The sequence below is a fragment of the Sebastes umbrosus genome, chromosome 15, assembly GCF_015220745.1.
Source record: "Sebastes umbrosus isolate fSebUmb1 chromosome 15, fSebUmb1.pri, whole genome shotgun sequence".
Lineage (NCBI taxonomy): Eukaryota > Metazoa > Chordata > Actinopteri > Perciformes > Sebastidae > Sebastes > Sebastes umbrosus.
In genome coordinates this window covers 17,882,207-17,901,320 of record NC_051283.1, presented here as the reverse complement: position 1 = coordinate 17,901,320, position 19,114 = coordinate 17,882,207, and the positions used below count along the sequence as shown (strand labels likewise).

Here is a 19,114-nt window from a genome sequence, read left to right as displayed (position 1 = left end):
AGTTCGGAGCGTTATTTAGCCTCCTTTGCCACAAGCTAGTACGACATGCTTTAAAGAAATTAGTGGCGTTGAAATAAATTTGCATCAGAAGCTATGTATTGGTAAGCATTTCTCCCAAAAATGGCTTTATAAAGGGATTTCACTAATCGAAATAATAACTTTAATAGATGCAGTTAACTATGCATAGACCCATACAAATATTCTTTCATTAAACATTAATAAGCATTTTTAACTTCTTGAACAGAAGTTTGTGAACATTTGTGCATTGTTGTGAGTTTATGCTCCGAGTACAATGTGTGCACGGTCTTTTGAAATAAAGAGTAATTCTCCGGGGGTCTGAAATTTTTAATGCAGGCAGGGGATAGGAAAATGTACTTTTTATATTTGCTGAGGGACAAAAAATGCCAAAAGCGATATTAATAATTCTCACCTCTCTTTTCCCCCAACAGTCGGATAGGCAGACTTTTTCTGTAATACCTGCATATTTGCAGGCCGTCTGGTGCATAGGGGAGCGGGCTGAGGGGAAAAGGTGTGCGTGTAAATGTGTGTGAGAGAGAGAATATATGGAGAGAGAGAAAAGGTAAGTAGGCATCTGTATTCAGTGAAAACATGTGGTCTGTTTGTGTGAATGTGTGTGTGTGTGTGTGTGCGTGATTCTCTATGCAGTGTGAAGGCGTGACTACGGTTCATGCATGTGCACCTCTGTACGTGTTTGTGTGTGTGTGTGCCTAGGGAGATGGGCTGATAACACTTACAGATGAGGCTCCAGCACCAATACGGCTGGCTAAGCACCTCTGGTTTCTGCTTACCTCTGCTCTGCGTTGCCGCTTAGTGGAGCCCTGCGTCGGAATATTGGAATTTGAACGGGAATCCTTAATTACAGACAACAATGCGACGTCAATGCATCCTGATTAATACGATTGGTCTGCAGGAACCTGACCAAGAATATCGCAGTACAATATGCATATGAGAAAAAAAACATACATGTACCGTAATTATCTAACAAAGTCGATGTTTAGATAACAGCTGGGAGTGCAAAATGACTGGTTCAGTACTATAATGGCTCGCATGTAAATTATAATTCAGCATATTTTCACTGCATTAATTCCATCAACGACATACAACTATTGCTTTGAATTTCTCTTTTTTTAGAGAAATGCTTTTCTCACTCACTAATTGTTTAATTCTGATCCATTCCGCTTTCGTCAACTTATTGCAGATGTTTCACAATAAAAGTCTTCTAGGCACGTGAAGGAATTACGCCCCACTGAGAAGTTTTTAATGTGAAATAGGGGAACTGTTTAATTTGTGTAACAACAAAGGGGAGCAGATAAAGAAAAAACAGGGAGGCTTTTTTCTAAAATACAACCTAAAATGTACTTATTAAACAAGGGAATTTACATGTACAAATAAAAGCCCTTTCTCTCATAACTGCCATACTCAAGTGAAGGCATGGGTCTTTCATCAGTAAAAAAGTCTCAATCACTGTTTGCGAATTTCTACTTTCTGTATATGAATGTTGCTCATTATGAGATGCTGTTCATCACTTAAACATAGAGACAATGTGAAACCTATTTCTTAAATCTTGATGTGTGTTTATGATTATCATAGAATTTATATATAGATGGATTTGGAACCAGAGTCTGCGCTACCACGGTAGCTGTTTGGTAAAGGCACAACAACTAACCATGATATCTCTATAACTACATTTATGATCAAATAGACAAATGTTCTATTACACAGACGGCTATGGAAAGTTAAACTTACATCTCTCTCGTACAATTCCCAAGACTCCAGCTGCGTGACTACTTCTCTCAGAGCTGTCAATCACAGCTGTCAATCATGACGTCTCACCCCCTTTTTAATAGCATCAAAAAACTAATTAAAACCAAACTTATCAGAAAAATGAACACTTGAACATACAGTACATCAGTGTGATAAGAACTACCTAAAATTACAGAAACTATCTTTCAGAAAAATGTATTTGACTTTTTAGTTTGGCATATCTTCCATCCGCTAACATGGTGCGGTCAGGACTTATGACCTATACTGCAGCCAGCCACCAGGGGGCGATCCAGATGTTTTGGCTTCACTTTTGGAGAACTGTCATGTCATCCATCTTTCTATACAGTCTATGGTGTTCATCATGATAGAGCAGGGGTCCAGACGTTTGTGTCATTCACTATAAAGTATCACTTTTTTATGTGAACAAAATAAATAAATAAAAGTATTCTTATAAATGTCACGGCATTAGCATGTACATATTGGGCCCATGTGTAGGTGAATAATGTGTGCACACACCAATGCATTGTATAGGTGACTGTGAGCGTGTGTGCATGTGTGTCCTCCAGTGCCTGTAGATATAAACATTGTTGCAGCAGGAAGGCTGGGGAGATAAGAGTGTGGTTGGGGGGTGGGGGAGGAGGGGGGAGAAGAATGGATGGATGAGTCGAGGGAGGCAGCGAGAGACGGACGGATGGAGGGAAAGAGCATATGGAGAGCTGTGGATGAGCATTAGGAGCCCATAAAAACAGCTCATTAAGAAGTTCAATCTGTTCATCGGAGAGAGAGATGGGGAGGAAGAGGAGAGAGAGGGAGGAAAGTGGAGGACTGCAGATAGTGGGGGGAGGTTGGCAAGATTTAACTGTGAACTGACATCACTGAGAACACACACACAAGTGCAAGCCGGCGCACACACAAACACACCTGGCCACATTAATCTTCGGAAGCAGCCTCACAAAATTTCACCTGATCCCTTGGAAGCTACCTTAGTGAGTATGTACGTGTGTGTAATTTGTGAGTGCACACTTGGGTTGTGTATGTGTGCGTACGTATGAATGGACATGTTTTCCATGAAAGAATTAAAAAAAACTGCCGCTCACTGCAGTTCTTTTGTCTGTTAGCAGGTCAACTCAAGCCTTTAGTACGGCACAAAGGGGCGGAAGAGTTGTTGTGATGATGTGTTTCAAGTTTGGCTTTTGTATGTAATAACTTTATCACACCTATTTTTACAAAATAGATGTGATATTATCATCACACTGCTTTCCTTCTTTTATTTCCCTTTCCTTTTTCTACTTATTCATTGAGGTCTTTTGTTATTTGCCAGGCTTTTACTGTAATAAGAATGTGTTCAAGTCTGGTAACAACAGCAAAAGTTTCAGCCATATTTGGTCTCATATCCAGTCTTATTTTACTTGGATCGAGCGAGACGTTTTGCCAGTATGTTGAAATATCAGGATTCTTCCAAAAGAGTAAAAAAAACATCCACTGGAAGACAATTAAATACCCAAAATGGGTCTCTTTCTTTCTCCACCCAGAACCAAAGAGAACGGCTTCGAGCGAGATGGCGCCCTGCACCCGGATGTTCACCCCAGCAAGCGGCCCTGCACCATAAGCCCCGCCCAGCGCTTCAGCCCGTCCAATGGGCTCTCCTACCAACCCAACGGCCTGCCCCACCCGGGCCCGATCCCTCCGCAGCACTACAGGCTGGATGACATGGCCATCGCCCATCACTACCGCGACAACTACAGACACCCCGCGTCCAATCATCGGGAGGTCCGGGACAGAGCCAGGCCGATTGGTGAGGACACGGTGGAGGGCGGAGGGCGCCTATAAGTGTGTGTGTGTGCATACATTTTGATTTATGAGACAGTAGCCAATGCCACTACATGGCACACAGTCAAAGCTTTTACTTTGTAGTAGAACCAAGAGAATCATAAAGAGGATTTTATGTACAAAAGTAAACAGTTACACCAATTACATCATTTTTACATCAGGCTTCTCAGTTCTTTATATACCACAGAGATCTGTTTTAATAATACTGATAATCACTCAGCGTCCACTTCAGCCTGGTGGGTGCGTGTCAGTACAGCAGACTGACAAACTGTCTCTCTGACCACAAGGCCGTCCTGCTGCCTCTGAGGCCGCCGCAACCTGATGGCTGACTGAAGTAATGCACTGAGAGATGTATGAGCGCACAACAGAAGCACATTTAGACACAGTGTCGTCGCATTAGAGCCATTTTTTTCTGCGTAGACCGAGCCTTGATGAAGCTGTAATGGCGACGTTGGCTCCGTCCTAAAAATAGGAGAGACATTTACCATGTCTCGCCTTGTGATGGATGTTTATTGGACGAGAAGCTCAGTCATTTGAGTCCTGCCCTCGGGGCGGGGGAGAGATTTGGAGACGGCAAAGAAAAGGGGGGAGTGAGGAAGGAAATGGATGAAGAGAGAGTTTCAACTAGGGACCAAATGAAGGACGGGAGTGATGGAGTAACATTGCATTTATCCTCTGTGTCATAATGACTGGCCCTTTGTTTATCTTTCTATCTGTCTTTTCTTTCTTTCTTACAGGTATGCATACAGGGACAAGGCAGGAGGAAGTGATTGACCACAGGCTGACAGACAGAGAGTGGGCTGAGGAGTGGAAGCACCTTGACCATGTAAGAAAAGTAATAACATTTTTTTATTACTATACCTTAAGTAACAGAGATTATCTAAATCCTAATTTCAGTCTTATTAAATTGGTATACATCACATTGTACTGTAAGTCTTTGTTACACCGTTAAAGGTACAGTGTGTAGGATTTGGTGGCATTCGGCCCTACGTTCAAACTACTTGAAATTTATCCAGTATCACATTTGTGATGCTGTTTCAGCTCACAGTTGTTGATATGCAGTGAAATGTATTTATTTTAATGTGAACACAAAGATGTTACTGACTGAAGTGATAAAGTAAGATGTCAAATAGAGAGGTTTGACCCTTCAAGGGTGAGAGTGTGTCTCCAAAATATCAGCATACCAAACTCTGTGATTCAGGTTATTATGATAATGAGACACACAACTAGAATAACATCATGGATGTCGGCTTTAATTCACAACCCCGTCTGCCGCCTTGCTGAATTTAAATCAATCCCTCCATCTCTATTTGTAAACTCAGCGCCTTGTCCGCTCCCTGTCACCCCCCACCCCCCAGCTGCTGAACTGTATCATGGACATGGTGGAGAAGACGAGGCGCTCGCTGACAGTACTGCGGCGGTGCCAGGAGGCCGACCGCGAGGAGCTCAACTACTGGATCCGACGATACAGCGACGCCGAAGAGCTGAAGAAGGGCGCCGCTAGTGGGCAGTCGAGGCAGCAGAGCCCGGCAGCACAAGAAAATGCAACACCAGGTGGGGGATCACACATACTATGCATTGTATTAGAGAGGTATTAAAGGACACAGTGGCAAGGCAACTAGTATATTTATGTTCCGGTAAGTTTAATGAGTTATGTCAAAGTTAAGGCTGTTCTCATACATCATTCATAGATACGAAAAGTAATGCACTGTAATTCATATATATCCCACAAAATCAATTTGTATGTAATCCACATAATTGTGGACCAGGAGGTATAAAGAGCGGCAAACGCCACATAGGGAGGAGCTCGGGGTGGATCAGTGGGTCAAAAAACACTGGATGATTTATTACCATTGATTTATTTGTCACATAACTTCCATACTTAAGTTGCGTCACTTCCATAGTTATTTTAACCCAAACCACGATCCTTTCCTAAACCTAACTAAGTCGTTTTTGTCAGTTAACTTCCGTACAGAAGTTACAAGGATACATTGCAATGTTTCCATTTCATTGTAGGAACACATGTCTCCACTGGTATTTCTACTAACTTTAGTCTTTCTTTATGTGTTTATATATTATAATAAGCATGCTATATTGATTCCACCAGCTCTCTCGATCCTCTTCCCACCACATTTTATGAGGTGTAAATAATGTATGTAAACACTTTCTTGCAATCTGTCTCTTAAATCTGCAATTTTCTATTAAAGAAGCCCTATAATTAATTATTATTAGCTGATCTGAAATCTCCCATTGTTACTTAGCTGGTTTGCGTCCTACATGAAAGTGATGATTTTTATTTTTTTTAATTTTCTGCTGCAGTTTTATGTCAAGAAAGGCTGATAGTTAATGAGGAGTTCCCCAGGGCTCAACTCTAGGTCCTCTACTGTTAAGTCTGTAAATGCTGCCACTAGGCCATAGCATCTATATATATTATAATGATTATACTGATGACAGGTAGTTGTATATATCCCTGTCAACTGCATCTCACTAGTTTATTGTATCAGTGACAAATAAACTCGATGTTTTGATTTATTTCTTAAACCTTGAAGGAAACATCAGGGTAACCAACAAGTTCGTTCTACAATCTTTTGTGCTGTGTCATGCAACACATTGGTTGATCTCTGATTATCATGGCTGTGTCTCCCCAGAAATTCACAGGGAGCTGCTGCACCGGCCCGTGTCTGGCTACGTCCCTGAAGAGATCTGGAAGAAAGCTGGTGAGCAGTACTTCACACATACACACTTTCTCTCTCTTTCTCTTTATCCATCGGCAATTTTTTAAGACATTTTGTCTTTGTAGAAATCAAGTCCATCTTTTTCATCGAGATAACTCTGGAAGCGGATGAGAGGCGCTCCTTTAAACGCCCTCTCATCCTAATGTAGTCCGCTGTCCGCAGTCTCCTCCCCTGGTAGACTTGAATTAGTGTGTCAAACTGCGCTTAGAAAATCATTTATATTTGATACAGTAAGAAAAAATAAGAGTTTCGCCACCACACTCTGCACACTCCAAAAATGATGTCAGGTCGTAAAATGATTTTATTGCACCAGTCAAATCAGGGACACAAGTAGCTTTAACAGCTGGTCCGGTGGTTCTGCTGTTGAAAGTACTACTTAGTAAGACTTGGTATCTTCTTGCTTTTGGTACTTCTGTAATCCCGTTAGACATCGTAGCTATTCTATTTAACGAAAGGGTTGTAAAAATTGTAGAGGGAAATTTGTAGAGCCGGTTAAGATCAAGTATTGAAACTAATTTGTCGCTTTAACAGCTTTCATTAGTCGCCATTAAATGTTTTAGCGTACACAAACAGCATTCTTTAAACAGATCATGAGCGCAGCTGCAATCACCATTATCGCCGTCCTGAAAAACTGAAAGAATTTTCCACCGAGCGTTCGATGCTCGAGGAGTCCACTTTGTATTCACCGTCAGTGATACAGTATATCTGCTTTTTCAACCCCTTGGAGAAAAGAAATTGTCCCCTTGCTTGACCGAGCATGATGTGTGAGATACTCAGAACAAGTAATATGCATTTAAATTGAATTGAGTATCACCATCGGGACTCTGCCTGCTCTCCGGTACTCTCCTCCCCTCGCCAGCTTTGATCGATCTTCCATCCAAGGCATTTGGTGTGTAATCACAATTCCATGCACAAGGCATATATCACACGGCACCGGGGCAATTTCCATGACTTCAGGCAGCACAGTAGGTTAAAGACAAAACCACCCTGGTTTGAAAATTTAGCTCAATCACAATGGAGAGAAAACGTCTTTAGAAAAGCACACATTCTGTCTGATATTGAAAACAGATTTTACAATTGTAATACAAGTGTAATGTGTACAAAGGGAGTGAAGTAAAGTGAAGCACATTTGTCAGACATAAAGCTGTATTTATCTTTTGTCTGTCGGATAAACGGTGCCCGCTATTTTCCATTCTCCCTGCATTCTTCTCCTTCTCACTTCAGTCGCATATATTCTGGCTGAGGAGAGGCTGATTTAAATGTGACCCAGGGAGGATTGCAAAATAGGATTTTTTAACACAATGGAGAAAGTGCAGGCGGTGAATGCATCTGTTTGAAACGGGCAAAATGTTTACAGTTGGTGATAAATATTCAAGCACCTTGCACGGTGTCCTACCGGCTTCCCACTTCCCCTCGCCACATGGGCCTCTGGGATCACAATGGAAATGCATAATTTAAATATAAATTGCCTGATTTGCATACACAATTAGTCAAGTTACAGGCTTGATGGGAGCAAACAAAAAAGCCCTCCTTATGCTTTGACGTTCGGTTGGAATTCCACCGCTTAACACCCGCGCGGCAAGGTTATTCATTACACAAAACACGTATAAAATAACACATTGCTCCATCACACACGCACGTTTTCTGACTGATTACCTGGGATTAATTGGCTCGTGCTGTTGTCTCGAGGATATTTTTGAAATTAGAAGAAAAAATATAGATTTTGTTTACTCATCGTCAAATAAGATCCTTTCAATGTTTTAAATTAAAACGTCACTCATTGGAGGATCTACTGTAACTGATTAAACATACCACAGACACCTTTACTTCTTAAATGCCTTAAAGGGGACCTATTATGCTTTTGTGCTTTTTCCCTTTCCTTTAATGCGTTATATAGTTTTTTTGTGCTTTTATGTAAAAGGTCTGCAAAGTTACAAAGCCGAAAGTCCATATTATTCTCCCCCACAGAAACACTGCTCCTCAACTGCCTGAAACGTTTCGCTTGAAGACCCGCCTTTTCTTCCATAACGTAGTGATGTCACCAAGAAACACATTTTGATAATACCTGCCTAGTGGCTAGATTGGCACGCCCTCAAATAGAGCTAGTTAGAGTGGAGCTGGAGCAGAGTCCGAAGAGTTTGGTTCGATTGACCAATCGACAACAGTGGGCCAGCTGACCAATCAGAGCAGACTGGGCTTTTGAAGCGCATTTCAGACAGAGGGTTAAAAGAGGTGCTGCAGCATATCTGGCACGAGAAAAGTAAAGCGTTTTTTGATCTTTAAATTCTAGTAGAAACCGAAAATACAAGTATGTACCTGAAAATAAGGATAATAGGTCCTCTTTTTAATGAAAAAACGAAAGCAATTGATGCGTCATGTGTTATATAGCCACTATCATATATTTAACACATTTAAAAATTGTATTTGGTGTATCCAAGGCTACTACATGAAGCTGATCTTGGAATAACAAAAATGCTAAATAAAATTTCCCTGCCATTTGAATTCATTCTCATCATCTCCAGAACTACAAAGCATGTCTTTTCTCTGATTTTGTCCTCACATAAAAATGAGTGAAAGCATCAGTTTTATGGTTATGGTTTCCGTCTTCCAGATGTGTTTCAGATTTAGCACATGAAACGTCATTTATCATTAATCTTTCAGATGGCACAATCTTGCTGTCGAATGAAACTTTTCAGTTATTTCAGATTTCAAATGTTATTAAATGTTTATGTTCAGAAATAGTACCTGTTAAGTAAAAACATCTGTGTACTCATTGAAGATAACCTCCCAACGACAGGATGTTACAATGCACACTACATTGCAGGTACGGGAGGCTTGACTTCCTCTGTCTCCACACTCTTTCCAGAAGAGGCCGTGAATGAAGTGAAGCGACAGGCCGTGTCGGAGCTACAGAAGGCCGTGTCAGAGGCCGAGCGCAAGGCTCACGAGATGATCAGCAGCGAGCGGGCCAAGATGGAGCGCACGGTAGCCGAGGCCAAGCGGCAGGCGGCCGAGGATGCGCTCTCTATAATCAACCAGCAGGAGGACTCAAGCGAGGTAGGAACATACACTTCAAAACATCAAAATGTTTACCCTCAATCTTTCAAACGCATCATGAAAACTGTCATCGCCATCCTTTTGTTTGGTAGTTATGGTATTTCTTTGTTTCGACTACACTTTGGTTGCCAGCTGTTCTGGTGACTCCCAAATGACACAGATGACAGGATCTTCTCCTACAAAGAAATTTCTGTTGTATCGTATAAGTAAAAGCAAATCATTGTATACTACCTCTCAAATATCAAAGAGGTCGCTGATTATTCACAGCTTTAAAAGTGCTCCTGCAAATAGAAGTTAAAGCAAAACAAGGTCAATCAGGAGTCTATTACCCTCGCTCTCCTCCTTCCTCTTTCTCTTTCCGACAGAGTAGCTAGCATGTTTAGAAAGGTGTTACCAATTCAGCTCGAGAGGAAATAAGGGAAGGAGCTTTCATTTCGCTAATCACCATTAGAGACCTTGACGTTTAATCAGTTAAGTGAGAGGGAAATATGGCTCACATCTGTCATTAATTGCGGGAGTGATGTTTATGAGAGAGAAGCGCCCCTGAGGACAAACTTTCAGAAGCTGTTTGTAACCTTGTGCTCCTGTTTCCTGTGGATATGCAGCCGCCCTGACACGCTCTCCCTGTGGTTTCCAAGATACATAAGAGGCCCTAAGTGTAATCAGAGATGGGCTTTTGATCTGTCTGTGGTTTGCTTTAAGCTTAAGTGTTGTAAAAGGAGACACTAGGGCTGTTAATGTGCAGACTGGTGCGCTGATTTCTCTATTTGAGGCATTTTGTTATCACTAACATATGCTTATTTTTTTGTGTGAATAATAGAACCAATTGTCTGGATTATAAATCATTTTTTGTGTTAGTTAACTTTGTCTCTATCTGTCTGTCAGAGCTGCTGGAACTGCGGCCGCAAAGCCAGCGAGACGTGCAGCGGCTGCAACACGGCGCGCTACTGCGGCTCCTTCTGCCAGCATAAGGACTGGGAGAAGCACCACCATGTCTGCGGTCAGACCCTCCAGGCCCAGCAGCAGCAGCAGCAGCAGCAGCAGCAGCAGGCCAGCCAGCAGCAGGGGAGCGTCCCGGGGTCAGAGACCCCCGCTCCCGTCAGCTCCTCCGCCTGCACCCCGAGCAGCGGGACTGGGAGTCCGGCTGCCACCCCGCCTGCTGCTACCCCTCGCTCCTCCACCCCCAGCACCCCGTCCTCCTCCGCCCTGGATGGCACACCGCGCTAAGAGACTCACGGAGGCGAAGGCCCCCTGGGCTTTTACAGCCAGCCCTCGACCCCACAAACAGCATGACTGTCCACATTGCCTTGCAAAGATACTAAGCTTAACGTGGCTAACAGAAAGAGAAGGCAATGCTTCTGTCTATCTTGCAGCGTAGTCATATAGAAGGAGGGAGGAGGAGGAGGAGGAGGAGGAGGAGGAAGAGGTCCATAATCAGGTCATATTGACTTGCCATGACTTTAAAGAAACACAAAGATATTCTTTGTTCTGAATGAATGAATTTAAATATTGACATCCTTTTATCTTGCTATTCTTGTTGTCCGTTTGTCGTCGTGCCTGTCGTTGTTAATGTTGTTGTCATTGTAGCTTATCTTATTTTTTCCTGTAAATAATTAAAGAGACTGAGCAGAGATAGCCGTGAACTCCAGACAAGTATATCTGACCTCCCCTTTTTTTTTAAATGTTTTTATTTTCCATCCTTGAATTAACGCTTATTTCCTTCCTGTACCTGGGGCAAGAGACGAGTCAACCTCATTTTACCAAACTAGCTGGCAGAACGAGTGACGGCATCAATACTCTGTAAAGAAAGATATTTAAATACCCTGAAAGACAAACCGACGGATGGATGGATAAACAAGTTTGCTGCCTGGAGAGAGGGGAGAGGGATGGACTGAATCTCTGGCCCACAGACAGCCATGAAAACGGGCAGATGTGCAGCAGATTGCAAGCAGAGCCAGCTGTTCAACCAATGTTATTTCCCTCTCACTTGTAATAATATCCAGGTCAGTGGGCTGGGAAATACAAACCCGTCGCTCCGAAGGATGTAAAAAGGAAGAATTCTTGGACAAGATACAAAACTTTGCCCGCTGCACATGTGGAGGATGTACTGACTACGATTCACACGTGCACGCTTGTTGTCACAGAAGCTCTCAAACAGGAATTGAAGTCATCGGCGAGACCGTCGAATCACTCGGAGCTGGAAAACTTACAGTATGGAGAACTCATTCTGTGCCCCAGACTGCTCCCCTCCTGTCTCAACTCTGAAAAAAACATTTTCATCTTTCTCCATGTTCTTATTCTTTTTTCTGTAGGTGTCATGGTGTTTTAAGACTTCTGTCCTGTGGTGTCACCAATGGTTATTTATTGTATATGTGTTGGACAATTGTGACAATGCATAGTACTTCAACCAGTCACAACTCCTTCATAGCTCTCTCTCTCTCTCTCTCTCTCTCTCTCTTTAGCGAAAAGAGATAAAAAAAAAGAAGTGTTATCTTTCTTTTTTTTCCAAGCTGCTTTTCTATTCTGTGTGTAAGTGGTAGATCCCTCGTAGTTCTATAAGTTTTACTTCGTCCTCAAGAAAAGACACAAGCTATATCTCAGAGCTGCTACTTGAGTCCGACCCAGATCTTTTCTGAGAACGAGCATGTTGCGCGGAATGCTAACCTAAATGTTTTGTACAAGGGACATACATAATTGTATTTGCACTGTCACAGAGGTTATTTCGGCATGCTTCTTTTCAGCATACTTGTGTTGTCGGTATAGAGCCATAACTCATCAACCAGTTTGTATGTAGTGATAGCATTATCTGTTTTCACATTTTTTGGGAAGGGGGGGAGAAAAGTGTTGGAAAAATGTAAAATCGCCAAACCCACTTTTATTTCCCCCCTTCTCAACATGAAAAGCGGCCATAACAATTTTTTTTTTTTTTGGAATAGTTACAGACAGTGCATGCACATTACTGAACGTTTGTTAAATATTTGTTATTTTTTAGAAAAACTGAAAAAAAACGACCAAAAAAAGTAAAAAAAATACAAAAAAAATATTCTAACAAACTAACTTTCCAAATGCAGAGGTGTAGACTCCGATTGACAGCTTTAACACTGCAAAGCACCAGGTAACACACAGTATTAACACAAGAGATAAACAAAAAAAACACCAAAAACAGCCAAAGACTGACACCAAGGACCAAAATCCTGATTTAAGCGATTTTCAAAAGAGGTTTGTTCACACATATTTATTTCTGCAGGTTTTGTTCACACATTCATGGAACAACTTCAGTGTCATAAAAGTCATTTATTTTACCAACGGCACTCATCTTACATTGTGAAATGAGAAGGTGTGAATTTAACATAACGAGCATTTTCACGACAGTGTTACATTTTAACTGGAGCAATAATAACTAATGAACACTGATGACTTCTGTGACCATTTTGAAGGACACTTTTCAGATATTTTTGGATCTTGTTTTGTACATTTTCTCATTACACAAATGTCAGATAAAAAGTGGCCATTTCAGCTTTAAGCAGTTAAGTTCTTTATTCTTAAAGAGGTGAATGTGAGACTGGGCTTTCACACCAATGCCATTTGCAGTTTTGTATTTATTTATATCAAAGTATGTCATTTTTTTTGCCGTTGGGATAGATAATCAGTCGCAGCTTTGTTGTAAACCTTCAGTGTAAATCAAACAGACCTCTCATTCGCAGTAAGAGAGCACTTATCCTGACGCACACAAAGGCTCTTCACCCCAAACACCCTTGGTGCTACACAGAAGCGCGTTACAAATTCTGACCTCAAGGAACAAGTGGAGGCCCACAAAGGTTCTGGGCTGTTTGCTCCCTCTGTACTTCCTCATCTCTCCCTTCTCGTTTAAATAAGATACACACCTGCATTCTTGACTCTAAAGGGTTAAACGATCCAAAAAGGTGTCTGACACCCGACTAGCGACTCCTCAGAAGCTGTGAAGAAGCAGCCAAGCTGTTTTAACACTAGTGTATTTGAAAGTATACAATAAACGACATGTGTGTTCATCACTATCAGGGCAAAACCTGGGTTAAAAAAAAAAGAAAAAAAAGACAAACATTATTGCTCAATGATTCTTTGAGAAGCTCTATTTTTTTCTTTCTTCCCTCCTCTATGTGTGTTTTGCTACAAATTTCCTCGGTGGCAAACAAGTCTCACTCTACCTCTTACAGCACGATAAGAGCATCAGTCGCGGCGCTGATACTGGTCTAGTCTAAACCAAATGGGCACAAGAGAACAGGAAAATAAAAAACCCAAAGTCGAAGCTCATACAGCTGCAAAACCATATCACTACTTGGTAACAATGCAGACCTCATAAATAAATGAAACATAAATGAATAGAAATGAGAAAAAAAAAAAAACTTTTGTTATGTTCCTTTATGCCTGTGGCATTTTTAGAGTACATCAAGAGTGAATTGTTTGAACAGATTTTAAAAAATTGTGCTAATTTTAAAGAAAAGTGTCGTCGATTCCTATTTCGATGATACAAGCTAGGGTCACAGATAAGAAATGTTTCTCTCTCGCTCTTTTTTTTCTCTCCTGTTTTCCCCTCCACCTTTTTCTCCTCTTCTCTTCTCTGTTGTGAAGACACGCTATGAAGCGCTTGTCGACTTGTCAGCGGGGGTAAATTCAAAAGAGGGGGAATATACAAAAGCTTGTAAAAAATACTAAAATGGAAAAAAAATAAAGGCTAAAAATTCAGGCATGCCTGTTTTTCACAATAGGAGGAAATTTTATTTAAATTTCCTACTTATCCAGAAACATTTGGGGCAATGTGTGGGGCCGACAGTGAGCAGCGAAGGCCGTAGCATTAATCTGGGGGAGTGAGTTGAACTTCAGGGGTGGGAGGGATTTTTTTGTTTTTTGGGGGGGGGGTTCTCTTGAGAAAATTTATTGTGAAAAAAAGAGCTCAAATGATTTGAAGTTGTTGTGCAATACTTAATTGAGACATGAAAACCACAGGTTAGTGGTAGGCTGACGCTGGGCGGTCTCTCCATCGCCTGGAGTCAGTGTCCTCTAGAGAGCTTTCCAGTCTACTATGTCAGAACTGTGGTTTCTTGTTGATTTTTTTTTTCTTTTTGTTTCTTTTTTTTAATTCTTTTTTTGGGCTGTAAACTATGGTCTGTCAGTCTGTGAAACTTTGCAGTATAATTCTGGTATTGTTGTTCTCTTAACGGTGTAATAAATATGTTAATACCTGCCTTGGAGACTTAGACTTGTGTTCTTTCATTAGTATCCAAGATTACTTTTTTGAGTATTTTTAAAAAATATTTTTACTTTTACTTAAAGTTCCCATAATGTAAAAAGTGAGATTTTCATGTCTTTTATATTATAAAGCGAGTTTAAATGATATATAAATACTGTTAAAGTATCAAAACACTCAATCCATGGAGAAATACACACAGCCCGCATTCAGAAACTGTGCATTTGAAACAAGCCGATTTCTGTCCATTTGTGATGTCACAAATCTACAATATTTAGACCATTTCACAGTTTTAAACATAAATATTCTAAATGTGTCCCAGTTTATTTCCTGTTGCAGTGTATGTGAATGTCATCAGCTGACATGATGTAAACCTGGACCCAAGCTGTTTCCTAGCAACGCAATTCCGTTGTTATTCTGTTGAAATGCGCTAAAACGGAGCGTTTCAGACAGAGGGTGAATACAGGCATATTCAGACAGACAGTATGAGGAAAATAAAGTGTTTTTTGAACATTAAAGCATTTAACATGTTCCAGTAGAAACCCCAAATAAAACTGAAAATGAGCATGATATGGGACCTTTAAGTAGCCTACTTTAACCTGAGGTATTGTACTTCATTACGTTTCAACATTTCAAGTCTCTTAATTCCCTTACAGAGTAAATAGAAAAGTCACATGAAAAGTCCTGAAGGTGTGAGAAAGGAACAAAAGAAAGGAGATAAATGAGCAGAAGAAGAGGCTGCTGGTCTGTCTGCAGCCTCAGGAGGGCAGAGCAACAGAGAGGAGGAGGAGACACTCTGCACTCAGCTGACACCCCGGAACAGACACATTGCCGAGGGCGCGAGAGGTGCGCATAATGTGCGCAACAGCGGACGCACCTGGTAGTGATGGGAATTCCGACTCTTTTTAGTGAGCCAGATCATTTGGCTCAGCTCACCAAGAAGAGCCGGCTCTTTCGGCTCCCAAACGGCTCTTCGTTTTTACCACTTCTGCCTTTTATAATTCAGCCAAATTTAGCTTTAGCTGTTTTGACCTATGATTAGTGTGTGTGCACATATATCACTTAAATTATTCAATATAATTATACTAAATTTTATAATTTCCAGAATACCATAATTTTACATGCTACTTCGTTTCCGACTGTCACTCATCTTCTCTGCTATTTGCGCACCGCACTCCTCTCTCTCTTTCTCTCCCTCCTGCTCTGTACCTGTAGACCGTCAGCGCCGCGCACCCACCGCCCCTCCCTGGTTGATGATATGATCCTTGTCTGTCTCACCGGATTGGTCGCACGGACGTCATTAACACAACATTCAGTCACAGTCAGTGCATGGAGTGCCCGTGGCGCGGAGAAGATCATTCTATCATTCTGCCTTGAATTAATTAAAGAAAAAAGAAAAGAAAAAAACGGCTCTCGGACGGGAACCGGCTCTTATTGTTCACTTAAAAGAGCCGGCTCTTTGAACCGGCTCGTTCGCGACCGACACATCACTAGCACCTGGGCAGGAGTTGGCACGTGACGTGAACGGCACCAAAAATGCTCAGCAATGTAATCAAATCAAGGATCACGTCCTAGCCTACTATCATACCTCTGCATCCTTTAAACATGTTGCATCTGCCTTAATTAATCACCTCGAGCACGCTATAGTGACTCAATGGATGGAGATGGAGAGGCTGAGTGGTTCTATGGTTCTATTACGCAATGAGGATGACCGAGCAGAAGTTGTACCTGGAGCAGGTTGAGGAGGATTTCACTGTGCTCAAGATTGGTAAAGTGAACAGGTGAGTACAACAACAAACTCATTGAACTCAGAGGAGAATAACAACAACTGCATTGCCTAGCAACGTAGCATCCTGTGCAGCTCTCTTTTTTTGCTTTAAACAGCTGTGAAGTTTATGCCATTGTTTGTACCAGTGGAGGCTGGTGGTGACTCAAGAAATTGGGGAGGACAGGAGGAACAGCAACCCATGGCATCATGTTATTTTACACTAGTTGGCTACTTACTTTCTTTATTTATTTAATAAACACAAGAACATCATTCACATTCAGTATAACAATAAGAAAAGAGCCAGAGGTATATCACACTAAACAAAAATATTCAAACCTACATATATTGAGTGTCTTAATAGCCTTTTTCTTTGTCAAATTAGGAAGTGGTTTCCCATATTGCTCAACATCCATCAAGAAAACAACAAAATAAGGTATTTATTGTTACATTTATATTTATGAATAAAAAAAATAAAAGAAAACATATCAAATTTATTATGAGAAAATATTGTTTTTTTTTAAGAAACCAAACACCACATTTTCCCATAATAATGTCTTTAAAGATATGATCAATGATAAATCTGCAAAGGTATTTTTTTAAATTTCTGCATGTAGTGATTGACAGTGTAATATTTATGAATAAATATGAAGGACACTTCCTTCCTCCAATGGTTTGCAAATCTGTGTTGTTGCTCCAGGGATGCTTTATGCTGCTGTTGATTCTTTGCCAGTGCCAGGTTTAATGCAGGCCTATGTAGCTTGATATTGCTTGTTTCACCCGCCATGTCCATAGACTTTTTATTTATTAGCCTACTGGTCATTTTTGTCTGAGTTTTGTCTGTTTTTGTTAATTCTACTAAGGCCACACTGAGGATGGTTGTATCTTTATAATTGATAATCACGTGTATGAACAGGCTGCAAAGTGCTGTGGCTCACAAGGTTGAATGTTGACAGTCCATTTACCATGCTGTCTATAGAAATCAGCTCATGTTGCTGATGTTGTTCAACTAGCTGACATTTAATGCAGTTTATTTTGTAGCCTAAAGATGTTCTTTACTGTAAGTTACTTTTACTTACATGTTTACACATTTAGCCTACTTGTACTTTTACTTGAGTATAATTTCTTTGAAATGACAGCAGCCCTACTTTTACTTGAGTTAGGGCTGCACGATTATGGCCAAAATGATAATCCTGATTATTTTGATCAATATTGAGATCACGATTATTCATTGATTTTAGCGACAACATGTTTTTATTACTGCACTTTCACATTAAAATAAACAGAGCACTGCTTTTACTTCCATGCTGTGCTACATTCCTGTTAATATGCAAATTAGGGCTGCTGGAAAAAAATGTCATTGCAATATTTTTTTTCTGTTTAAGGATAGATTGAGAATAAAATACTTCACTGACAACATATAGTATCCATGAAATGTGGGTTTATTTACCTTAAATGATGGACTTTAACTGGTGTGGCAGCATTATATATATATATATATATATATGCTTTTTCAGCATTTCTGTATTATTAAGTGACAAGTTGGATTTATTGGGGCTGTCAGAAAAATCAGATTTTCCCAGTTGACTTGGAAGTTGATGTGATTTGGTCGGGTACAGTAATTAAATACACAATAAGACAGTCACACGTGTCAGGATGTCTTCAAATTTCATTATCCTGGCTGTAAACTATTTTATTGACTATTTTAGTAATATGCATTGTATATGTATATTTGTATCAGCCGCTATAATTGACAGATGAGTGCAGTAGCGAGGAAAACTAAATGATTGATTTTGAGCGTGCGTGGCAGTCTCAGGTGTTGGATCTTGCTGATCTCAGGTTATTTGAAAGACGAAACACAATCATAACAACCAGCTAGAGTGATACCGGTAGCGATACCTGGGCTTTGGGTATCGGCCGATACCGAGTACCGATCCAATACCAGTGTACGTATAATTAATAAGCTGTATGCCTCACTGCGTGGAAGTGACTGGGATCATTCTGTTATGTGTAAGGCAACATCAGGCTTGACTTAAACTTTGCAAAACAAAATGTAACAAATAAATACATAGATATAAATTTACTGAATTGATATTTATTATTAAAATAATAAATTGTACAAAAATTTGGTAAAAAATCTTAAATTATCAGGAATTACAATTCAAATGTAAACCTTTTTTAATGTTGCAACACATTGTTCAAAACTTCCAGTTTATAATGTACAGTATATAGTATATAAACATGGAATTGAATAGATCGGCCCCATTGTCACCAATACCCGATCGAGCTATTTGAGTCAGTATCGGCTCGATATCGGATCCGATATCGGTATCGATGCATCCAAACCTTTTATTATTATCTTTTTGTCATATGTTTTCTGGAGATGTATGACTAATTACTTACTAATATGAGAAATCAATCTACTGTGAGAGACATATCCTTTTTTTCCAGTTGCATCTTAGACACTTGAAAGACTAATTATACATATACTGGATTATACATCCAGTCCAACAACATACCCTGTGCTTATAGTGACAGGGCTAAAGGAACTGTTAAAATGAAGCAGAGTGATATACATTACAACAAAGCTGTTCAGATAGGAGCCTTTGACAGAGCTATTTATACGCTGCTCTGTCACCAGTACAATTAACCTTCTAACTAACCTCAGGTTTTTGCCGCCTGACAAGATTGTGTTGGACCTCAAAGAGCTGCGATCAG

At 40.5% G+C, this 19,114-nt stretch overlaps 1 protein-coding gene across 6 annotated transcripts in view; it reads left to right on the top strand.

Moving 5' to 3' along the window:
• Positions 1-14,629, top strand: part of runx1t1 (RUNX1 partner transcriptional co-repressor 1) — a 66,825-nt gene extending 52,196 nt beyond the window's left edge. For 2 of the 6 annotated variants that reach the window (XM_037795290.1, XM_037795289.1), the window contains 6 exons: positions 3,318-3,580; positions 4,353-4,450; positions 4,974-5,169; positions 6,264-6,332; positions 9,175-9,407; positions 10,293-14,629. In XM_037795290.1, the coding sequence (XP_037651218.1) occupies positions 3,318-3,580; positions 4,353-4,450; positions 4,974-5,169; positions 6,264-6,332; positions 9,175-9,407; positions 10,293-10,634 (1,201 nt within the window). In that variant the 3' untranslated portion in view covers positions 10,635-14,629. The remainder of the gene's footprint in view (positions 1-3,317; positions 3,581-4,352; positions 4,451-4,973; positions 5,170-6,263; positions 6,333-9,174; positions 9,408-10,292) is intronic. The other 4 variants (XM_037795293.1, XM_037795294.1, XM_037795291.1 and 1 more) reach the window with 4 other exon arrangements.
• Positions 14,630-19,114: the final 4,485 nt, after the last annotated feature.